Source organism: Oryctolagus cuniculus, chromosome 6 (assembly GCF_964237555.1).
Source record: "Oryctolagus cuniculus chromosome 6, mOryCun1.1, whole genome shotgun sequence".
Classification (NCBI taxonomy): Eukaryota; Metazoa; Chordata; class Mammalia; order Lagomorpha; family Leporidae; genus Oryctolagus; species Oryctolagus cuniculus.
In genome coordinates, this window is record NC_091437.1 from 60,083,783 (window position 1) to 60,102,048 (window position 18,266).

The 18,266-nt window shown below is 52.3% G+C and overlaps 1 protein-coding gene and 1 long non-coding RNA gene across 5 annotated transcripts in view; one reads left to right on the forward strand and one right to left on the reverse strand.

Annotated features, from left to right (window-relative positions):
• The window catches only part of BOD1 (biorientation of chromosomes in cell division 1), a 76,397-nt gene extending 73,167 nt beyond the window's left edge, over positions 1-3,230 (reverse strand). For all 4 annotated transcript variants that reach the window (XR_011389903.1, XR_011389902.1, XM_017341262.3 and 1 more), the window contains exon 1: positions 2,758-3,230. Coding sequence is in view for 2 of the 4 variants with exons in the window: in XM_017341262.3 (XP_017196751.2) it covers positions 2,758-2,994 (237 nt within the window). In the remaining 2 variants the exon portion in view is untranslated. The remainder of the gene's footprint in view (positions 1-2,757) is intronic.
• A 74-nt stretch (positions 3,231-3,304) lies between these two features.
• On the forward strand, positions 3,305-17,882 carry LOC127490555 (uncharacterized). The gene is made up of 3 exons (XR_007918564.2): positions 3,305-3,641; positions 3,880-3,984; positions 16,862-17,882. It is a non-coding gene; the product is annotated as an uncharacterized lncRNA (long non-coding RNA).
• Positions 17,883-18,266: the final 384 nt, after the last annotated feature.

Sequence of the window (18,266 nt, forward strand, 5' to 3'; positions counted from 1 at the left end):
CTGGAGGCCCAGGATGGGCACATGTGCACAGCAGGCCTAACCCCACCGACAGCCTGGACCCAGGCCCGGGGAACCTAGAGCAGGCAGCTGGGCCCCCCAGCTGAAGCCCATCTAGATGAGCTGAACTTTGGCTGACCCGCCGCCCTGTCAGCGTGAGAGCAAATGCTTGCTGTTAAGAGCCTGTCTGCATTACTGTGGCAGAGTTTGCTAACGGGAACATGAGACCGACAAAGGAACCAGCAGGCCTTGACTCTGAGTGGACTCTTCCGAAAGGCCGAGAGAGTGCGCACTCGCTCTTTCTCTCTCTCTCCACTACATCTGGAGAGAGGAAGGCAAGAAGATGGGTGAGGCCGGCGCCGCGGCTCACTAGGCTAATCCTCCGCCTAGCGGCGCCGGCACACCGGGTTCTAGTCCCGGTCGGGCACCGGATTCTGTCCCGGTTGCCCCTCTTCCAGGCCAGCCCTCTGCTGTGGCCAGGGAGTGCAGTGGAGGATGGCCCAGGTGCTTGGGCCCTGCACCCCATGGGAGACCAGGATAAGCACCTGGCTCCTGGCTTCTGCCATCGGATCAGCGCGGTGCGCCGGGCGCGGCGGCCATTGGAGGGTGAACCAACGGCAAAGGAAGACCTTTCTCTCTGTCTCTCTCTCTCACTGTCCACTCTGCCTGTCAAAAAAAAAAAAAAAAAAAAAAAAAGAAGATGGGTGAAGAGTAAAGTTCAGATTTCCACCTACTATCTGCCTGGCAACTCTTTTTCCTGCTGTGTTCTCCATCTCACAAGGTTGGGCAGTAGGTGCCATGTTCTCCTGGCCACAGGGGTGGACGCCGGAGCCAAGCTAACACAAGGCAGACCTGCCCTGAGGTGTTTTTGAATCAGCGCTGAGGGTCCCTTTCTAGAAGTAAAAGCCGTAAAAGGCAGCCATGAGGCAGTGGCGAGCAGACGGACGACTCCACCCTGCAGTCAAAGAGGCGCAGAGAACAGGCCTGAGACTCAGCCGGCGGCAGCCAGCGGCAGTGCCAACGCAGCCCTTAACCACAGCAGTCCCATCATGCACTCCTCCCTGGGGCTTCAGGAGACATCAGAAACGGCCCTTTGCTGAGGAGTTAGCACTAGACTCATCCTGGTACCACACCTTCTACTTCTAAAAATAACTCAATGGGTTTGAACCGAATTATTTGCTGAGAAAGGGCAAAGGGCAGTGAACATCACCACTGGACAATACAGAATAATCCTGTCTGTTCCAGAAGTCCAAGGAACTACTTTACTGTCCTGTGTATCCTTCCCTCTACTCAATCAGCTTGCTTTGGACGCACTGCAAAGCAAATAAGCGACCTGTTCTCTCTTCTTTCCCCTGAGGACTCTAGAATTGGCCTAACGAGTTCCCAGGTGATGCCGACGCTGCCGATCCAAGGAACACACGTTAAGAACCACTGGCCTGACGCTGGCCAAGGTCTCAGCTAAGCTCGGCCTGCAAACAGACTACCTTCAGAAGGAAAAGCATTAGCAAAAGGTAACTAGGGTAACTAGCTAGGGTAACTAGCAAAAGCAACAGCTTGGGGGGGGGGGGCAAGCGGAAGGCTCCGAGAACCGGATTCCCCAGGCTCTACCATCACGTGCACACACTCCGCCCCTCAGAACCTCATGGATCAGAACATGAGTGGAGAACAGAGGAGAACTCAGGAGTCCAGAGACAGGTGGACGCTCTGTTAGTGTATGAGACCCTTAGACATCGTGTTGCACTGCTCCCACTCCTGTTGGGGGTTTTTGCCTGGGAGGAGGCCAACAGGACCCTGACTAGATACTGGCCTGCTGGCTCAGGGTCTGCTTTCCCGCAGGGACTCACCTGTCCCGCATCCTCAGAGCCTAATGCACTAGAGGACAATACTCGTCAGGTCTTTCCCTATCTTTAAACATCCATTAAGCTCACAATGTTGCTGTGAGGTAGGCAAGCTCAGAGGAGAAATTGTGCTTTCCAGAAGCCCGGGCCACAGCAGAGAGCTGGCCTGGAGGAGGGGCAACCGGGACAGAATCCGGCGCCCCGACCGGGACTAGAACCCCGGGGTGCCGGCGCCGCAAGGCGGAGGATTAGCCTAGTGAGCCGCGGCGCCAGCGGGAGAAACTGAAAAGGGAGACGACGAACACTCCTTCAAGGACTGTACGACACCACAATACTTCATTGAATCCACGTAGAAGTGTGGTGGCATCTTCCTGGGCGACCGGCCGCTGGCACTAGGATCTACAACAGGCACCCATCTTTAACTTCATTCCATGATGTAGCAGCAGATAAGGGTGCTGTTTCCATTAACAGCGAACCTTAATTCACCTGCGCACTAAAGCCTACACGTCACTGAGCTGGCGACAAGGGCCATGACAGCGCACTCAAGCCCCCTGAGCAGAGACTGGGGAGGCAGCCTAAGTATTCTGGCACAGCTTCCTGGCTTTGGTTTGTTCTTGAGGGCCCTAAAGCTGCTCCGTCTTGGGGAAACCAGGGTGTAGGTTCCAAAGTCTGTACTGAACCCCCAGGTTCAGAGAAACGACTGCTCTAAAACAAATCACGGCTGGCAAGCGCCCGGCTGCGAGCCGACCCCACGTGTGCAGCACAGAGAGACCTCTGCACTGCCCCAAGTGGCGCGGCAGCTCACTGCTGAGATTTTTAAAGCTCTCTTTTGTTTTGCTCTTGCTTCTGGACAATCCAAGCTGCAACCTCCACGGCCTCACGCCCAGCCCCCACTCCCCGCGGCCCGGGCGGCTTCAGCTACCTTGGTGTCCACGTCGGCCAGGCAGTCCCGGCGGAAGCTGTCAAACAGACCTCGGCTCTTGAGCTGCTCCACAATGAGGGCGATGAGCTGCGGGTCCCCGGGAGGCAACGAGGCCGGGTTGATGGGGCCGCCGCTCCCGCCGGCCCCCGACGCACCCGTCGCGGCCCCGGTAGAGGCCTGGCCTGCTCCGCCGCCGCCCACAGCGCCCGTTCCCCCGCCGCCGCCGCTGTCCGCCATGCCTGCGCCCAAGGCCCGCGGAGGATGCCAAACACGCGACAGAGGGCGTGAAGTGAGTGGAGTTGGAGGCAGACGCGGAGGAGGGCGGCGCCAAGGAGGCAGCGGCGGAGGTGGTAATAGCGGTGGCGGTGGCGGTGGCGGTGGCGGTGGCGGTGGCAAGGGCAACGGCAGAGCAGGCAGGTTCCGAAGCTGCGGAGACGGAGGTGGAGGCTGCAGAAACCGCCCGCGGCGGTCCCGGCGCGCTCCCGATGGCGTCACCCTTTCCCTTTGCATTGTGGGGCAGGTGGTTTTCTGCAGCCATCCCCGCCATTCTTATAGGCAGAAAGTTTGTCGAGGAGAACTACAACTCCCGGCAGGCTCCTGGCTGCAGTCGCGAGTTCGCGGGGCCATGTGGGAATTGTAGGCTCAGGTCGTCAGCATTGCGGCCACCTGACTGGCCTTCCCCGCCCGGTCTTGGCAGCCTTCCAGCTAAATCAGAGCTTATCAACAGTGCCTGATTATAGGAATCAGCTGTAGAGCTGATTAAAAGTGTGGGTTACAGGTTTATCCCTTAAAGGCTTTGATTCAGCACTTCTGGGTCGGGGCTTTGGAATCACGCGCTGCTACGTCCGCCTTGAACAGTGTGAAGGGGGGGCGGAGAACAGCTGGTTAGTCCTAATAACAATATTTTTAAAAATGTAGGGTGTTTTTTTTCCCTTTCTGATTTCAATTTCGGTGCTCGCCGGTTTTAGAAAGTAGTAAAATAACAGAAATGTAAAGAAAAAAGCCTCCCTTCATTTTCTTACATATGTGTGAATTTCCTCACAAATATTAAATATTGTCGATAACCATAGCCGACTCGGCCATCAAATAACAGGCCCTCCTATTTCCGCCTTTTTTTTACAGCTGCAGAAACAAAAGGAGGCACAGGACTGCTCGTTACCCAGCCAGTGCAAGAGCAGGATTTCAATCCAGGTTTCCCGAATCCAAGTCCTGTGTATTTCACCTAAGGTATACCGCATCCTGAGAGGTAGCGGGCATTGCGCCATAGCTAAGGCTTTGTGTATTGATTTTTTTAATCAGCCACGGTTCACTATGGGAAGCTGCCACCACTCTCCTCCCTTCCCTTTAGCCTTGTGCCCATTATTAACTCCAATCCTGCTCCCTGCTCCTGCAATTACACCTGCTATTGTTATTTGTCATCTGACCTAAGCAATGGAGGGGAGGCACATCCTAAATTCTGCAGTATTTCTGGCTCCTGCGAAGACATAGCCCAAGCGAGAGAGCCAAGATCCCCACTCCAACACTTACTACCCAAGAACGTGGAACATGACCCTCCACATAGATGTTCTGGTGTTGGGTCATGCCGCTGCTTTTGTGACGCAGTGACACTTAATGGTTGAGTTAAGGCCAGTTTCTCTCTATGGCTGCCCGGCTTTGAAATGACCCAAGGTCTTTGTTAGCCGTCTGCACCCTGACCATTCATCTCTAGCCCAGGAGAAACCCGGTTCAGGCTGCCTTGCCCCACACTCATTCTCCTCCAAACTTCTCCAACATGACCAGCTGCTTGTCGTTTCTGACATGCTACGCTTTACCCTGTCCTACAAGGAAGCTTTCTTGACCCCAGACCTAATCAGATCTTGCTCCCTGATTTATGTCCTCAGAGCCTGAGGCATTTTTGCAGTTATTCTGACTGAGAGGGAATAAGCTATAATCTGGCCGCGTGTCTCTTCTGCCAGAGTGGGAGCTTTAGACGAGGGGCCGTGCCTTGTTCATTGCTGGTCTTCAGCTCAAAGCTTAATTCCTTGCTCCTCTGGAACTCATCTAAGTGGGGTGGGTGGGGTGGGGTTGGGGGATGGGGGTCCGAGGTAATTTATACTAAGGCAGGCTTTTGACTTAACCAAACCCTGGAACAGAGGTCCTCCACTACATCCAAAACACCCATGCAGAGACATGTAATACACAGCAATGGTCATCAGGGGGCGCCATTGCTGTATTAATAGCGCGGAGCAGTTGGACTTGTCTGGGCAGAATCTTGTTTTGACTTAGGCGTAGGTAGCAATCTCATTTGGAGGCATCCTTTAACAAATCGTTGTTGCTTCGCAATGTTCAAACTTGCCAGTAACAAGTTGCCCAAGCCCAGTGAGTTACACGTGAAAAGGCAGAGCCTTCACAAGCCCAAATCCAAACCTTGAAGGGGAAACGGCAGAAACTGGGGGGGGAAAAAAAGAGAGAAATGAGATCCATAGGTTGCCAAGGGAGATATGAAAAAGTAGTCAAATGCATGGGCTTTTTGCGTGTGCTGCCGCTGGACGGAGCGCCAGGTTCTTTGCTTGTGGTTGGTGTGACCGGGAACTGCATCCAGGGTGGGGAGGAGGATTCCCATTTAGCAGAACTCCAGGTCCCTAGCACGCTTGATTAACATTATCTTGTGAATTTCCCTTTGCGTTTGGAGGCTGATTAACCTCTATCGCCCCCACTGGCCCCTAAACTCCAGAAGGCAGGGCTGCTCTGTTGCACTCAGCACTGCATTCCTAGCACTCGGAACAGTGCCTGCTGGGGCCAATGTGGTGTGCAGCGGGTTAAGCTCCTCTTGTGATGCCAACATCCCATATCCTAGTGGCGGTTGGAGTCCTGCTGCTCTGCTTTTGACCCATCTCCCTGCTGATGTGTCTGGGAAGGCAGCAAAGGTGGCCCAAGTACTTGGGCCCCTGCCATCCATGTGGGAGACCCGGATGGAACTCTAGGTTCCTGGTGTCGACCTGGCCCACCCCAACCATGGGGCCATTTGGGGAGTGAACCAGCAGGTGGAAGATTCTCTCTTTCTCTTTAAAGATTTCTTTATTTATTTAAAAGGCAGAGTTACAGAGAGGCAAAGAGAGAGAAACTCTTCCATCCACTGGTTCACTCCCCAAATGACTGCAACGGCCGGAGCTGCGCCGATCTAAAACCAGGATTCAGGAGCAACTTCCAGGTCTCCCACATGAGCACAGGGGCCCAACAATGTAGGTCATCTTCCACTGCTTTCTCAGTCCATAGCAGAGAGCTGGTCAGAAGTGAAGCAGCCGGGACTCAAACTGACGCGCATATAGCGGTTCTACCTTCTAAGCCACAGCGCCAGCCCCTCTCCCTTTCTCCCCCTCTCCCTCTCCCTCTCTCTCTCTCCTTCTCCCTTTCTCTTTCTCCTTCCCTGCCACTCTGCCTTTCAAATAAATAAAATAAATCTGAAAAAAGAATAGTACCTGGTATACACAGACTCTCTGTAAATATCTGATGGCCAAATTAAAAATATGAGTGAGCGAGTGGGAAACTTACTGTTGGAGGTGTAGGACAAGGCACTTGGAAACTTGTAATACTGCCCTGCACAGTTAATACTCAAAGAGGTCAGGAACAATCCAGCGATTTGTCTGTAATACACGACTGAGCTGGACTCCCAGCCTGGGACCGGAAGCAAGAGCAGAGGTGAGAAGTACAGGGGTTGCCCTGGAAACCTTCTATTCTAGGATCTTGGTCTGTAAGTAAGAACATTCCAGAACTCTACGACCACACACAGGGCTGCATTTAGACCCCTCGCCCTCTTGGCGTGGACTAGCCATTGGCCCTTGTTCATGTTCACGGAGTGGCCCTTTCTCTTCTTGCCTCCATGGACTCACTCTGTCCGGAGCCTTGTGGATTGGGAGGCTGACAGCTGTTCACTGTGTCCAGAGTTCCTTGAGACTGCCTGTCTCTGACATACTGACGACATCCGCACCATCTCTTGGCTGTTTCTTTGGCTCGTGTGTTTCTGATGATTTCCAGTGTCTCTAATAAAAGATCAGGTCCCGTACACATTAAGAACCCAGGGCATGAATAAGTTGGAGAGTTCAGTGCTAATCCACACTGTGACGTCTCCCACCAAAAATGCACCTCAGACAAGATTTCAGGCTCAATTTTTTTAACACATTATCACTTCAAATTATTATTGCTAAAGGGTATCACTGATACCTCCTTTTTGGACTGCATCTCTTGTCTGTAAAAAAAAAAAAACAAAAGTTGGGACAGGGTGACTGGAGGGATAGTCAGTGGGAGATACCAACATTTAATGACCAAACTGCAGTAGGAATTCGGCCCAGGATGAAGATGCCAGTTAAGACACCAGCATTCCATGTTGGAGTGCCTGGGGTTGATTCCAGCTTTCTGCAATGCAGACCCTGGGAGGTAGCGGTGATAGGAGGCCTGGATGGAGTTCCCACTCCTAGATGTTGACCTGGCCCAGCCCTAACTCTTGTGGATATTTGGGGAGTGAACAAGTAGATGGGAGTGCTCTTTCTCTCTCTCCCCCTGCCTCTCTGCCTCTGAAATAAATAAATAAATAGCATAACAGTTTATATATAACACAACACTTTGTGTGGTGTGATTGATTGTGCCACGTCTCAGATACTACAAGAATTAATATCGACTATGTACATTTATTCTCCAGTGTGCTGTGTGCCCTGTGGTGTGTAATGATGGGACAAAGTTTAAAATTGGGGACAAATGTTTTGCTGTTGTTGTTGTTGTTCCTGCCCATGTTTCTCTACACCTGTGTATATTTAGTCTTATTTGGGCAGAATATTTAAATTCGAGGGCTGTGCACCAGAGGCCATGATGCATCGCCCCTCTTGCCATGTCCCTCTCATTACCTCTCGTCATTTTGGGCCAGGGGAATACAGAGAGGCCTGGGACTGGGTGTCTGGGTGCAGCCTGGATGTGGTTGGGTGTGGCTTAGGTGTCATTTTAAAAACAGATTTATTTGTATTTACTTGAAAGATGGAGTTACAGAGAGAGAGAGGGAGAGACACAGAGAGATTGAGAGAGAGAAAGAGAGAGAGAAATCTTCCATCCTCTGGTTGTCTGCCCAGATGGTTGTACATCAATAGCTAATAGCCAGGAACTCCATCTGCATCTTCCACATGGGAGCAGGGGCCCAAGCACTTGAGTCATCTGCTGCTGCTTTCCCAGGCACATCAGCTGGATTGCCAGTGGGACAGCTGGGACTCGAACTGGTGCTCCTATGGGATGCCGGCGTCACAGGTGGTGGCTTAACCTGCTGCACCACAACACTGGACTCTCAGTGCCATCTTTTTGGCAGCCAGGTCAAGCAGAGGTATCCTGTGGCATTTCTGAGGGCAGCACTGAGCCCAGTGTGTGCTGAGTCTTTGTGGAAATGCAGCTGAAATCCTTGAGATCCCGGAGGTGGAGAGGGAGACCAGCAGGTGGTGCCAGCCAGGGGGAGAGAGGCGGTGTTGTCCCTGCAGGGACCACACACCCAATCCAGGTTAAGCCTCCTTCCCTCAGCACCTCTGTTTGTGTGCAAGGCACAGAGGTGTCATTTTTATTTTACAGATGCACAGACAGGTCCAGAGTGGGAGAGATCCCTGGTTCAGTGTCAGAGCTGGAATTCAAGTCAGGCCTGCCTGATGCTTCATGCCTGGGCTCCTCCTCCTATAACTTATGGCCTCAGAGGGCAGGCCTGAGGTGGGATTCAGGCCCTGCCACACACATGGCAAACTGCAAATGGCACTTTCAGTCTTGTTCTCAGGGGCCTTCCTACATCTTTTGTCTCATTGTGAGCGTCCCAGACTCCCGGTGATCCATGTTCTCCCAACTGGGCTGAAAGGGTGGCTCCAGGACCCTCAAGCCCCTTCTCTGCTCCTGTACCCTCCTCTTCATTGCATTGCCTGAGGGGCCTGGCCCTGGAAGGCTGCAAGGCAGGCTGGGAAGTGTAGTCTTTGAGCTTTTTGGTAGAGCCTCCAGTTAAAACTGGGTTTCATATTATTAAGGAAGAAGTGGCAGATGTCCATTGAAAGGAGACTAGTGGTCAGTGTTGTATCTAGGACACTTGTTTTATCTTATATCCTGTGTCTGGATGGAGCACTAATGGAAGCTTAGGCATTTGGTGTGTTGGTCACTGGGCAAGATGGCACCCATAGTGGCATTCACTCGTTTAGAAGTGTCAACGTTAAACCTTTAGGAGGGCTGTGAGGCCAGGCAGGCCCTGGGGTGTGAGACCCCTCAAAGGGTCAGCAAACCACTGCTCAGGGCACCTTGCTCCTCTGCATCTTCCCTGGTGTCTCAGTGCATTTTCTGATGCTTTAACAAAATACTGGAGACTGAGTAACTTAGAAAAAAGGAGAGATTTCTTTGGCTCACAGTTCTGGTGGCTGGGAAGTCCAAGAGCAGAACAGCGGCATCTGGTAAGGGCCTCCTGCTGCGTGGTCACGGGGCAGAGGCCATCGCGTGGCAGCACGGAGCAGGTGCACTGGGCTCTTTTCTTTGCCATCCTGAGGGCCTCCTCCTCATGGCCTATTCTAGCCCTAATGACTCCTCCCTCCAAAAGCCCCACCTCTAAATACCCTGAACATAGGAATTTGGGGATTCGATTTCTAACACAGGAACTTTGGGAGAAGGCATTCAAACCATATCACCTGGGACTCTGGCCAGTCACCTGCGGCTGAAATGGAGACTTGTGGACACTTTGGACTCAATCCCTGCTCCCCATCAGGCAGGTGCCTATGAAGGGTTTACTCTGAGAAAGCCCGGGGCTGCAGAGAGATGCTCGTCTTTCTCAGGAGATGGTGTAGTGTCTAAGGAGCCTTGGAGGAAGAACTCATCTGCCTGTCTGAGCCCCCAGAGACCTGGCTTGGCTCCTGGCTTGGCTCCCGCCTCCTCCAGTGCTTCATTGGTGGGCTGAGCATTGGATGGCTGCTGCTGCACGTGCATGTCTTCCATGACCACGCCCCCAAAGAGGGTTTTCCTTCAGCCCCTTAGTGCTGCTAAAGGAATGCACAGGGCCCAGTGGCTCAACCAGGAAGGAAACTCAGCTCTGCTGTCTCCATCCAAATGTCTTATTCTTCTGCTGTCTCAGCAGGTGGGCTTTGATTGGCAGCTCCTGTGAGATGGACTATGGTGGGCCTCATTAATACTACTTAGCAGACAGTCTCCACTCCCTGCCTTTTCGACCCCAGGCAGGATTGCACTTGCTGGCCTCATGGCAGGGGCATAGGACTGGTTGTGGCCAGTGAGCCATATGTGGAATGACACGGCTTCCTTCTGGGGAAGGGCCTTGAATGGCTCCTCCACATCTCTCCTTCCCTCCGCCATGATGGCACTGGGCCGTGTGTGAGGCAGTGGACACTGTCAGTCTGAGGTCTGTGTTAACAAAGCCCTGGAGCAGAGCCCTCAGCTGGCCCTTGATGGATAAGAAACACAAATCAGAAATAAGTCTTAGGTGTGTTGAAGCCACCGTGATTGGGATCTGTTGCCATGGTGTTTACCTAGCCTAACTGGATTGATTCATGTTTGCTGTTGATTTCGTTGCCTGGCTGGCTTCTCATCACTCTGCCTGTGCTGAAGGAATTCCTCACCCCCCGAGTCTTGTTGGGAACCTATAGGCAGTGAAAATGCTAGGGATCGTCTTTGCAGCTCGGGTTCCAGGCCAAGGCCAGCAGAGATGGCTGTACAGAGGCCGTGCCAGCGCCTGTGTGTTTGCAGCAGCCGCCGCAGTGGCGTTGCTGGGCTGGGTCTCTAACCAGACTTTTCTCTGTGGTCCCCCTCTTTTCTGCCTCCTTCCAAAGCCTGGTTTTCCAGCCTTCCTGCCTATTGTGTGAGATACCCAGTACCTTTTAACATGTTCACTTCCAGTTTAATAACCCAGCATCCCTGTATGTTGTATGTAAGAGCCATGTTAGAGGTCAAGGTGAGGCTGCAAGGGAGGCCGGAGTGGAGGAGAAGGAAGTGGCCACATGTGCCTGACTTCCATCTTACGCTTGCTTCTCCGCGAGCAACGTTGCATGTCTTAGCCCAGTGTGAGCCAACGGGTGCTGGACAGAGGGGTTCTGGGTAGACTTGCTCAGTCTGTGAGCCTGTAAACCCCCTTTCCTTATCTGTAAAATGAGGCATATAAGACTGCACTCTTTGGATGTGAGTAATACATTAGTGAAGGTCTTTGACGAAGTTCTGGGAATCCTAATACAAAACCCCAGCTCCATTATTATTGTAGCAGTCTCCCCTTATCCTTGGGGGATGAGTCTCCAGACCCTTAGTGGGTGCCCAAAACCAGAGATACTGCCAAACCCTACATAGACTTTGTTTCGTTCTTAGCAAAGTTCTTGGCAACCCCCGGAATACTTTACTTATTAAGTTGAGAGTGTCTACATTTTCACTTAAAAGAAACATCTCATAGCTTTTCTTTGGCATAACTGAATTTTCAGCAGCACTACTCTTGTGCTTTGGGGTTGTCACATGCCGCCATGACAGTATGTGATAACTGAGCTGGCTCCAGAGTGACTAATGAGTGGGCAGCATATACGTTGAACCAAGGGAAGATTGACGTGCCAGAAGGGACAGAGCAGGACACTGCAACATTTCTTCATGGTTGTCAGAACAATGTGGAATTTATACATTGTGTATTTCTGGAATTTTAGATTTAATATTTTCAGATTACAGCTGACTACAGTAACTGATACTGGAAAGTGACACTGAATGAGGGGGACAGCTAAAAGATAAGTTCCTCTTGGTACAAAAATTTTTGAAATTCATGTATAATTTTTCATAGTACACATTTTCCATGAACTATTTGATGATCCCTCATATGCATGAATTTCAAGATGTTTTTGCCTCAAAATAAGCTTATCTTTTAACTCCATTTTCCACAAACTTTTTTTTTTGTAATGTTTACTTATTTATTTGAAGGTCACAGTTAGAGAGAGAGAGGTCTTCCATCTGCTGGTTTACTCCCCAGATGGCTCCATGACCAGGGCTGGGCCAGACCAAAGCCAGGAGCCAGGAGCTTCTTCCAGGTCTCCCACGTGAGTGCAGGGGCCCAAGCACTTGGGCCATCTTCTACTGCTTTCCCAGGCACATTAGCAGGGAGCTGGATCAGAAGTGGAACCGCCAAGACACAAACCAGTGAACTTATGGAATGCTGGTGTCACAGGCACAGGTTTTACCTGCTATGCCACAAACCTGCTATGTAGTGGTGTTGACTTATGAATATATCCAACTGGAAAATCTTGGTTAGCATGACAGGATGAAATGGAAATTGTCAGGCTTATTTTCAGTTTTTTAATTTAAAAGCTTATTTATCTGAAAGGCAGAGAGGTGGGCAGAAAGAGCTTTCACCACATGGTTCACTTCCCAAGTGCCCACAGACAGCTGGGACTGGGCTGGTGCTGGAGCTAGGAGCTGGGGACACAATCCAGGTCTCCCCTGGGAGTGACAGAAGCCCCGTTACCTGAGCCATCACCATGGCCTCCAGTTAGCAGGAAGCTGGCGATGGGAGCTGGAGCCAGGGACTGAACCCAGGCCCTCTGACATGGGACACAGGCATCTTCGTGCCCAGGCTGAATGCGGTTTCCTGCCAGGCATCCCTGAGGTGCTTCCTACCGCTGTCCCATCACTCACCTTGTAGGTCACAGGTCAGTGCTCTCAGCTCAGACCCCTCGCAGGCTCTGCTGGAGGGACTAGACTAACTAAACTGGTGAGCTCGACTAACGCAGAGATGTGCGGGTGGGAAAGGATGTTGGGCACTGTTTCAGCGAATTCTTTGCTCAGAGAAGGTGAGTCACCAACCTGCAGTCACACAGCAAGTCTGCAGCCAATCTTGGGCTTTGGGTGCAGATCTGTCCATGTTGATACTGGGCTGTAATCTGCCGGCAGAGCTGTGCCGTAATCCAAGTTTGCAAGGGTGAACTGGAAATAGGACGACTCTCCCTCAGATGAACCAGCCCCATTTCATACCCACCTGTGACCGACAGGCCCTCACGCCTTCCTTGAGAAAGACGCTCGGAGGCCCCGTCTCCTTTCCTTTCTCAGCCCTCTAAAGCACTTCATTGAGGAAGGGCGAAAAATCGCTGAATCGACCTTTTTAAATGAACACGGATCCGAACCAAAGAAATTTGGAAGAAGAGAACTTTCTCATCCCAGTGGCTGCCAACGCCCCACCCCCAGCTGAAGGGCTCCCTTGTTCTCGCCTGCGCCGGCCCGGATTCACGGCTGTTCCCTGAATCCTTGGCAATTTTCTCTGCACTGTCCTGACAACCCTCGGCCATGAAATTAAAAAGCTAGTTACCGAATCTTGTTCCTAATGGCTTTGTCCTTGCCAGCAATTCGACAGAGAGCTGGGGAAGAGGGAGCCTGTGCTGGGCCTGCATTGGGCTGAGATGCCACCGGAATGACAATGGCAGCCACAGTGGGAGGAGGGGGAGGATGTGCACTTTGCCAGGAATGAATGAATGAGAGACATAAAGAGAGAAAGAGCAGACTTTGGGCTTCAAATTGAAAAATTCCAAAGCTTCAGCAGAAGCTCTGGGGGCCTTGACTCCCAGACCAGCTACCAAGTGCTGAGCGGGCACATTTCTCCCTGCCAGTGCCCTCTGGCCCTCTGCCCGGGGCCCCAAGGCCTGACGGTTGCAAAGTCAGAACGTGGGGAGAAAACGGCTCCGCACTGGGGCAGTCCTCGGGAGGCCAGGAGGCCGGGAAGCTGGGCAGCTTGCTGTCTGGCCATGCTCTCCTACGTCTCCCCTGAATGCCAACACTGGGGCTAGCTCCACACATCACCCCCTCTCCCGAGGAATTTTAAGAAACCCTCAAAGCCTGGAGGAATTTTAATGATCCTTCATTAAGAAAGAACTTCCTAGGAGACCATTATGTGGGGACTCCCTGGGACACGGGTGTCCCAGAGCTACAGGATGGAGCAGCCTGGCCTTGTTGCTGTCTGTGGCTCAGCCCTTGGCTTTGGGGCCCACAGAGAGCAAGGGGCCCGTGGATACTTTTTGGATAAAAGATTAGGAGCTGCTGCATTCAGGGAGTTCTTTTTTCTGGCCTCAGGCCTATCTAGGCGCAGACTTACAGGTTGAATCGTGATGTGCAGGAGAGCAGGAGAGAGGTGTGGGGTCACCCAGAACAAGGTGGGAGTCTCAGCCCTGTGATTCCTAGCTGGGAGGCCTTGAGCAAGTTGCTTAACCTCCCCAGGTGTGCCTCCTTACCTGTGAAATGGGAATCACCTTGGTGACTGCTCAGAGGGTGGCTCATGAATTAAATAGTCTTTAAAAAAATAAAATCATTTGAGGGGCCAGCGTTCTGGCACGTTGGGTAAAGCTGCCGCCTGCAATTCCAGCATCCCATGTGGGTACTGGTTCGAGTCCCAGCTGCTCCACTTCTGATCCAGCTCTATGCTAGTGGCCTGGGAAAATCAGCAGAAGATGGCCCAGGTGCTTGTGCCCCTGCCATCCGTGTGGGAGACCCCAGTGAAGCTCCTGACTCCAGGCTTTGGCCTGGCCCAGTCAGAGCTGGCTGTTGTGGCCATCTGGGGAGTGAACCAATGGATGGAAGATCTCTCTCTCTCTCTCTCTCTCTCTCTCTCTGTGTGTGTTTCTCTCTATCCCTCCGCCCCATAACTTTGATTTGCAAAATAAATAAATCTTTAAAAAAAAGTCATTTGAGAGGCAAAGTTACAGGGCAGGGTGGGGGAGAGTAACTGACAGAGAGCTGCCATCTGCTGGTTTATGCCCTAAATGCCTGCAGTGGCCAGATCTAGCCAGGGTCTCCCATGTGTGTTTGAGGAACGCAATTACTTGAACCATCACTGCTGCCTCCCTGGGGTTGTGTTATCAGGAAGCTGGAATGGAGAGGGAACAGAACAGGGATTCAAATCCAGGGGCCCTGATGTGGGACATGAATGTCTTAACTCCTTAGACCAAATGGCCACCCCTAGACCAAGCCTTGGATATAATGTGCTTGTCATATGCCCATGCCCAGTGCCCCAGGCATCTTGGGGTTAGTCTTGTTGCTGAATGGGACTGTGCTGAACGGCCCCTTGGAAGCTGTGTTGGCCCTCACTATCTAACTGAACAAGCGCACTCACTTTTTGTTCATTCACACATTTATCCATTTAGCCTTCTGTGAGCTGCCCTGTGCTGGGAGTTAGAGCTACAAAAGTAGAAGGTGGCCCAGCTTGGTTCTTGGCACTTAAAAGCCAGGAGCAGACAAGGAAACAAACTCAAGATCAAGATCACTTGGGGTGCAGATAAGTTGGTGGTCAGAGAAGGCCTTTTCTGGGAGGTGGCCTTTGAGCTGGGACTACACAGCAAGGAGCCAGCCACACTCAGACCTTCGGGAAGAGGGTCCCACACGAAGAAGCAATATAGTACAAAGGCACAAGCCTGGCCAGACCAAGGGGCTGCCCAAAGGCCACGGTGGCCACAGGTGATGGAGCCGTGGGACATGGAGAGCAGATAAGGCCAGGCAGGAGGCCTTGCAGGAGGGTGGGTTGTGTTCTAAACATTCTGGGGAGCCCACAGACGTGTCATTTCAGGTGTTGGGAGCAGGGGAGTCAGCAGGTATGCCCCAAGGACTGGGGCTGGGCCTGGAGCCCAGAACAGGGGCTGGGTGTGGCTTGCTCTCAGCAGAGCCCCTGAGGCTGGCTCTGGCCCCGCCCTTGTCCTGTGGTGACTGTGAATGAAAGGCCAGGCCTTTCAGGAAGGTGATGGGCCTCTGCTCCACTCAGTGCTAGGCTGTTTGGCCCATCTTCTCAATGGTGCTTGTCTTAGGCCTCTTTCTGTTGCAAGAACTGAATACTAGACTGGGTTATTTGAAAGACAGACATCTATTTAGCTCATTCTGGAGGCTGCAGGTCCAAGAGCATGGTGCGGGCATCTGGTGGTGGCCTGGCTGCATCCTAGCCTAGAGGAGGGCACTGCATAGGCAGAAAGAGAATGTGTGCTGGCTCACCTCTCTCTGCTGCTTTTTTTTTTTTCCAAAAAATTAATTATTTGAAAGAATTACAAAGAGAGGGGGAGAGAGAGAGAGAGAGAGAGAGAGAGAGAGAGATCTTCCATTCCATTCCATTCCATTTGGCAGGAATAACCAGTTGGCAAAAGGCTGCCCACTTGGGTCAGGCACGATGGCGGGCGGGCACCGGGTCCCAGGGATGGGGGCCTTGATTACTGACTCTGACCTGGAGGCAAAGCCTGCTGCTTACCCCCCGGAATCCCCTTCTCGGCGACTGCCTGCACCGCATCTGCGAGAGATGGCCAGGTTGCAGAAGCTGGCCTCGTGTGTTTTGTTTTGCTTCAGGACTTGACCCTGTGGCTGCAATTCTGTCGCAATGAACCTGGCTGAGTTTTGCATGTCTCTGCGGTTCATTCTACAGACACAGAGGTGGAGATCTGTGTGGCAGAACAATCTCTTTTTAGGTTAGGAAATGCAGAATTCATGGTGGCGAGAAGAGGACTATTTCTGTCTCCAATCTGATTTTCTACCCATTTCAGTGTTCAGCTGTGCCATGTTCTAGAACAAAATCCTCTTCCCCTTGCTGTCTCCTCCCTCCCCTTCCTTCATCCCCTTCTCATCCTCCCATCTTCCTCCCTCCTCTCCACTACCCTTTCTCCTTTTCTTTCCTCTTCTCCTTTTTCATTTAAATCTTTTTTTAAAAATTTATTTGAGAGTCAAGGGCTGGGGGTGGGGGGAGATTCCCATTTGCTGGTTTATTCCTCAGATGCCTGCCAAAGCTGAGGATGGGTGGGCTAGAGCTCCAGGTTCACTCCAGGCCTCCCACGTGGGTGGCAGGAAGGAACCCAGTTCCTTGAGCCAGCACTGCTGCCTCCCAGGGCCTGAGTCGTCAGGAAGCTGGAAACGGGAGGCAGCGCTGGGACTGTGCCCCAAGTGTTAGATCCGGAGCAGAAGTCTCCACTGCTGGGGTAAGCACCCGCTCCCCTCTCCTCCTGTTTAAATCAGCCTACATTTATTTGGCTTTTCACATAGGATATAGTAGTGATCGGAGATTTAATGTTAAAGGAAAATCCACTAACCCTGGAGCTGCCAACCTAATTTATAGGAATTCCCATTGCCTCTCTTTTTCTCTCTACAGTGGGAAGAGTTCACCACCACGAGGATGTGTTTTCACTGGCCTCCTGGGATCCGAGAGGAACATAAAGATGTGGAGAAGACATCCCCCCTCTTAGCAACGTCCAGTCTAGGGGAACTTTCCCTAGGAGACCCTCGAGACAGACCGGCCCAGGACTGTACATAATTGAAGCGTGGCTCCCAGTGGCATCAGAGTTCAGGCTGAGTGTGGGTGGAGGGCCAGGTGGCCCTGCTGCTGACGGGAGAACACGCATGGGCCTAGAAACAAAGTCTCCCTCCCCCAGTCCCCTGTGCCCACATGGAAGGGACCAGCCTGTGTCCTGCTCATCCGCGCTTCATTGCAGCCCATGCTCCTTATGTCATTGGTATCAGAGTTGTCCTCTTCCCTTTGCTCTCACTGGCACCCCCTGCCCTCCCCACCTTGCTCACTGGTTGGGAAGATTCCCTCGAACTCCTGGCAGAATCCAGTGCCTTAGGCACAGCGGTGACGTCATGTTGGCCTGCATCTGGACTCTGCTGTGTGGCCCAGGCAGAAGTTCAGCCTGGTGGTTGGGATGCCCACATTTCCCACCTGGGTTCAAATCCTGGATCAGGCTCCTGACTCCAGCTTCCTGCCAAAGTAGAGCCCGAGTGGCAATGGTGATGGCTCAGCTAGTGGGTCCCTGCCACCTACATGGGAGACTGGGACTGAGTTCCTGGCTCCTGGTTTGGCTTGGGCTAACTCCAGTTGTGTAGGCATTTGGAGAGTGAACCATGGGATGGGAGATCTCTGTCTATCTGCTTCTTGAATAAAAAAATAGTAGGATGTGTGGGCCTGAGCGTCCAAGTCCTCCTGTAAACTGAGGACAATAATCCTCCCTCACAGGGCTGCTTTCAGGATTAAATAAACTATGCACGGATAAATGGTCCAGGGCAGGTATGAGGGGTTCTTGGCAAAGCCTGTGACAGATCAGTGGTATGTATGAAAAAAACTATGCATGGGTTTCGAAATTTTTTGCACCAAAATAAATGTATTTTTCATTCCATTTTCTATGAACTTTTTGAAGTGCCTCCCAAATACGAGGGCCAAAAATCCTGTCTGGGAAGGCAGAAGAGTGCCGGCACCCACACCGTGGCTCGGGGATCACACTGGGCTTGCTCCCTGATCTCCAGGGTTCCCCCGGAGGGTTGCACTCAACAGGAAGTGTTGACCCAGTGGTACTAGTGTTGTCGTCATGGCAACCGTGGCTGAGTCAAGGCCACAGAAATCCTACCTCTCAGTGACTTCGGGCAAGAACCTTGTACTGACCGAGGAAGATGACAAAGCAAGTAGAAAATGATGACTCACCCCTGCCGAGTCTGCACGGGGTTCACCACCCTGCATAAAGGTGTCTGCAGGCAGGAAACATGCTGGGTAATAGGACCCCAGA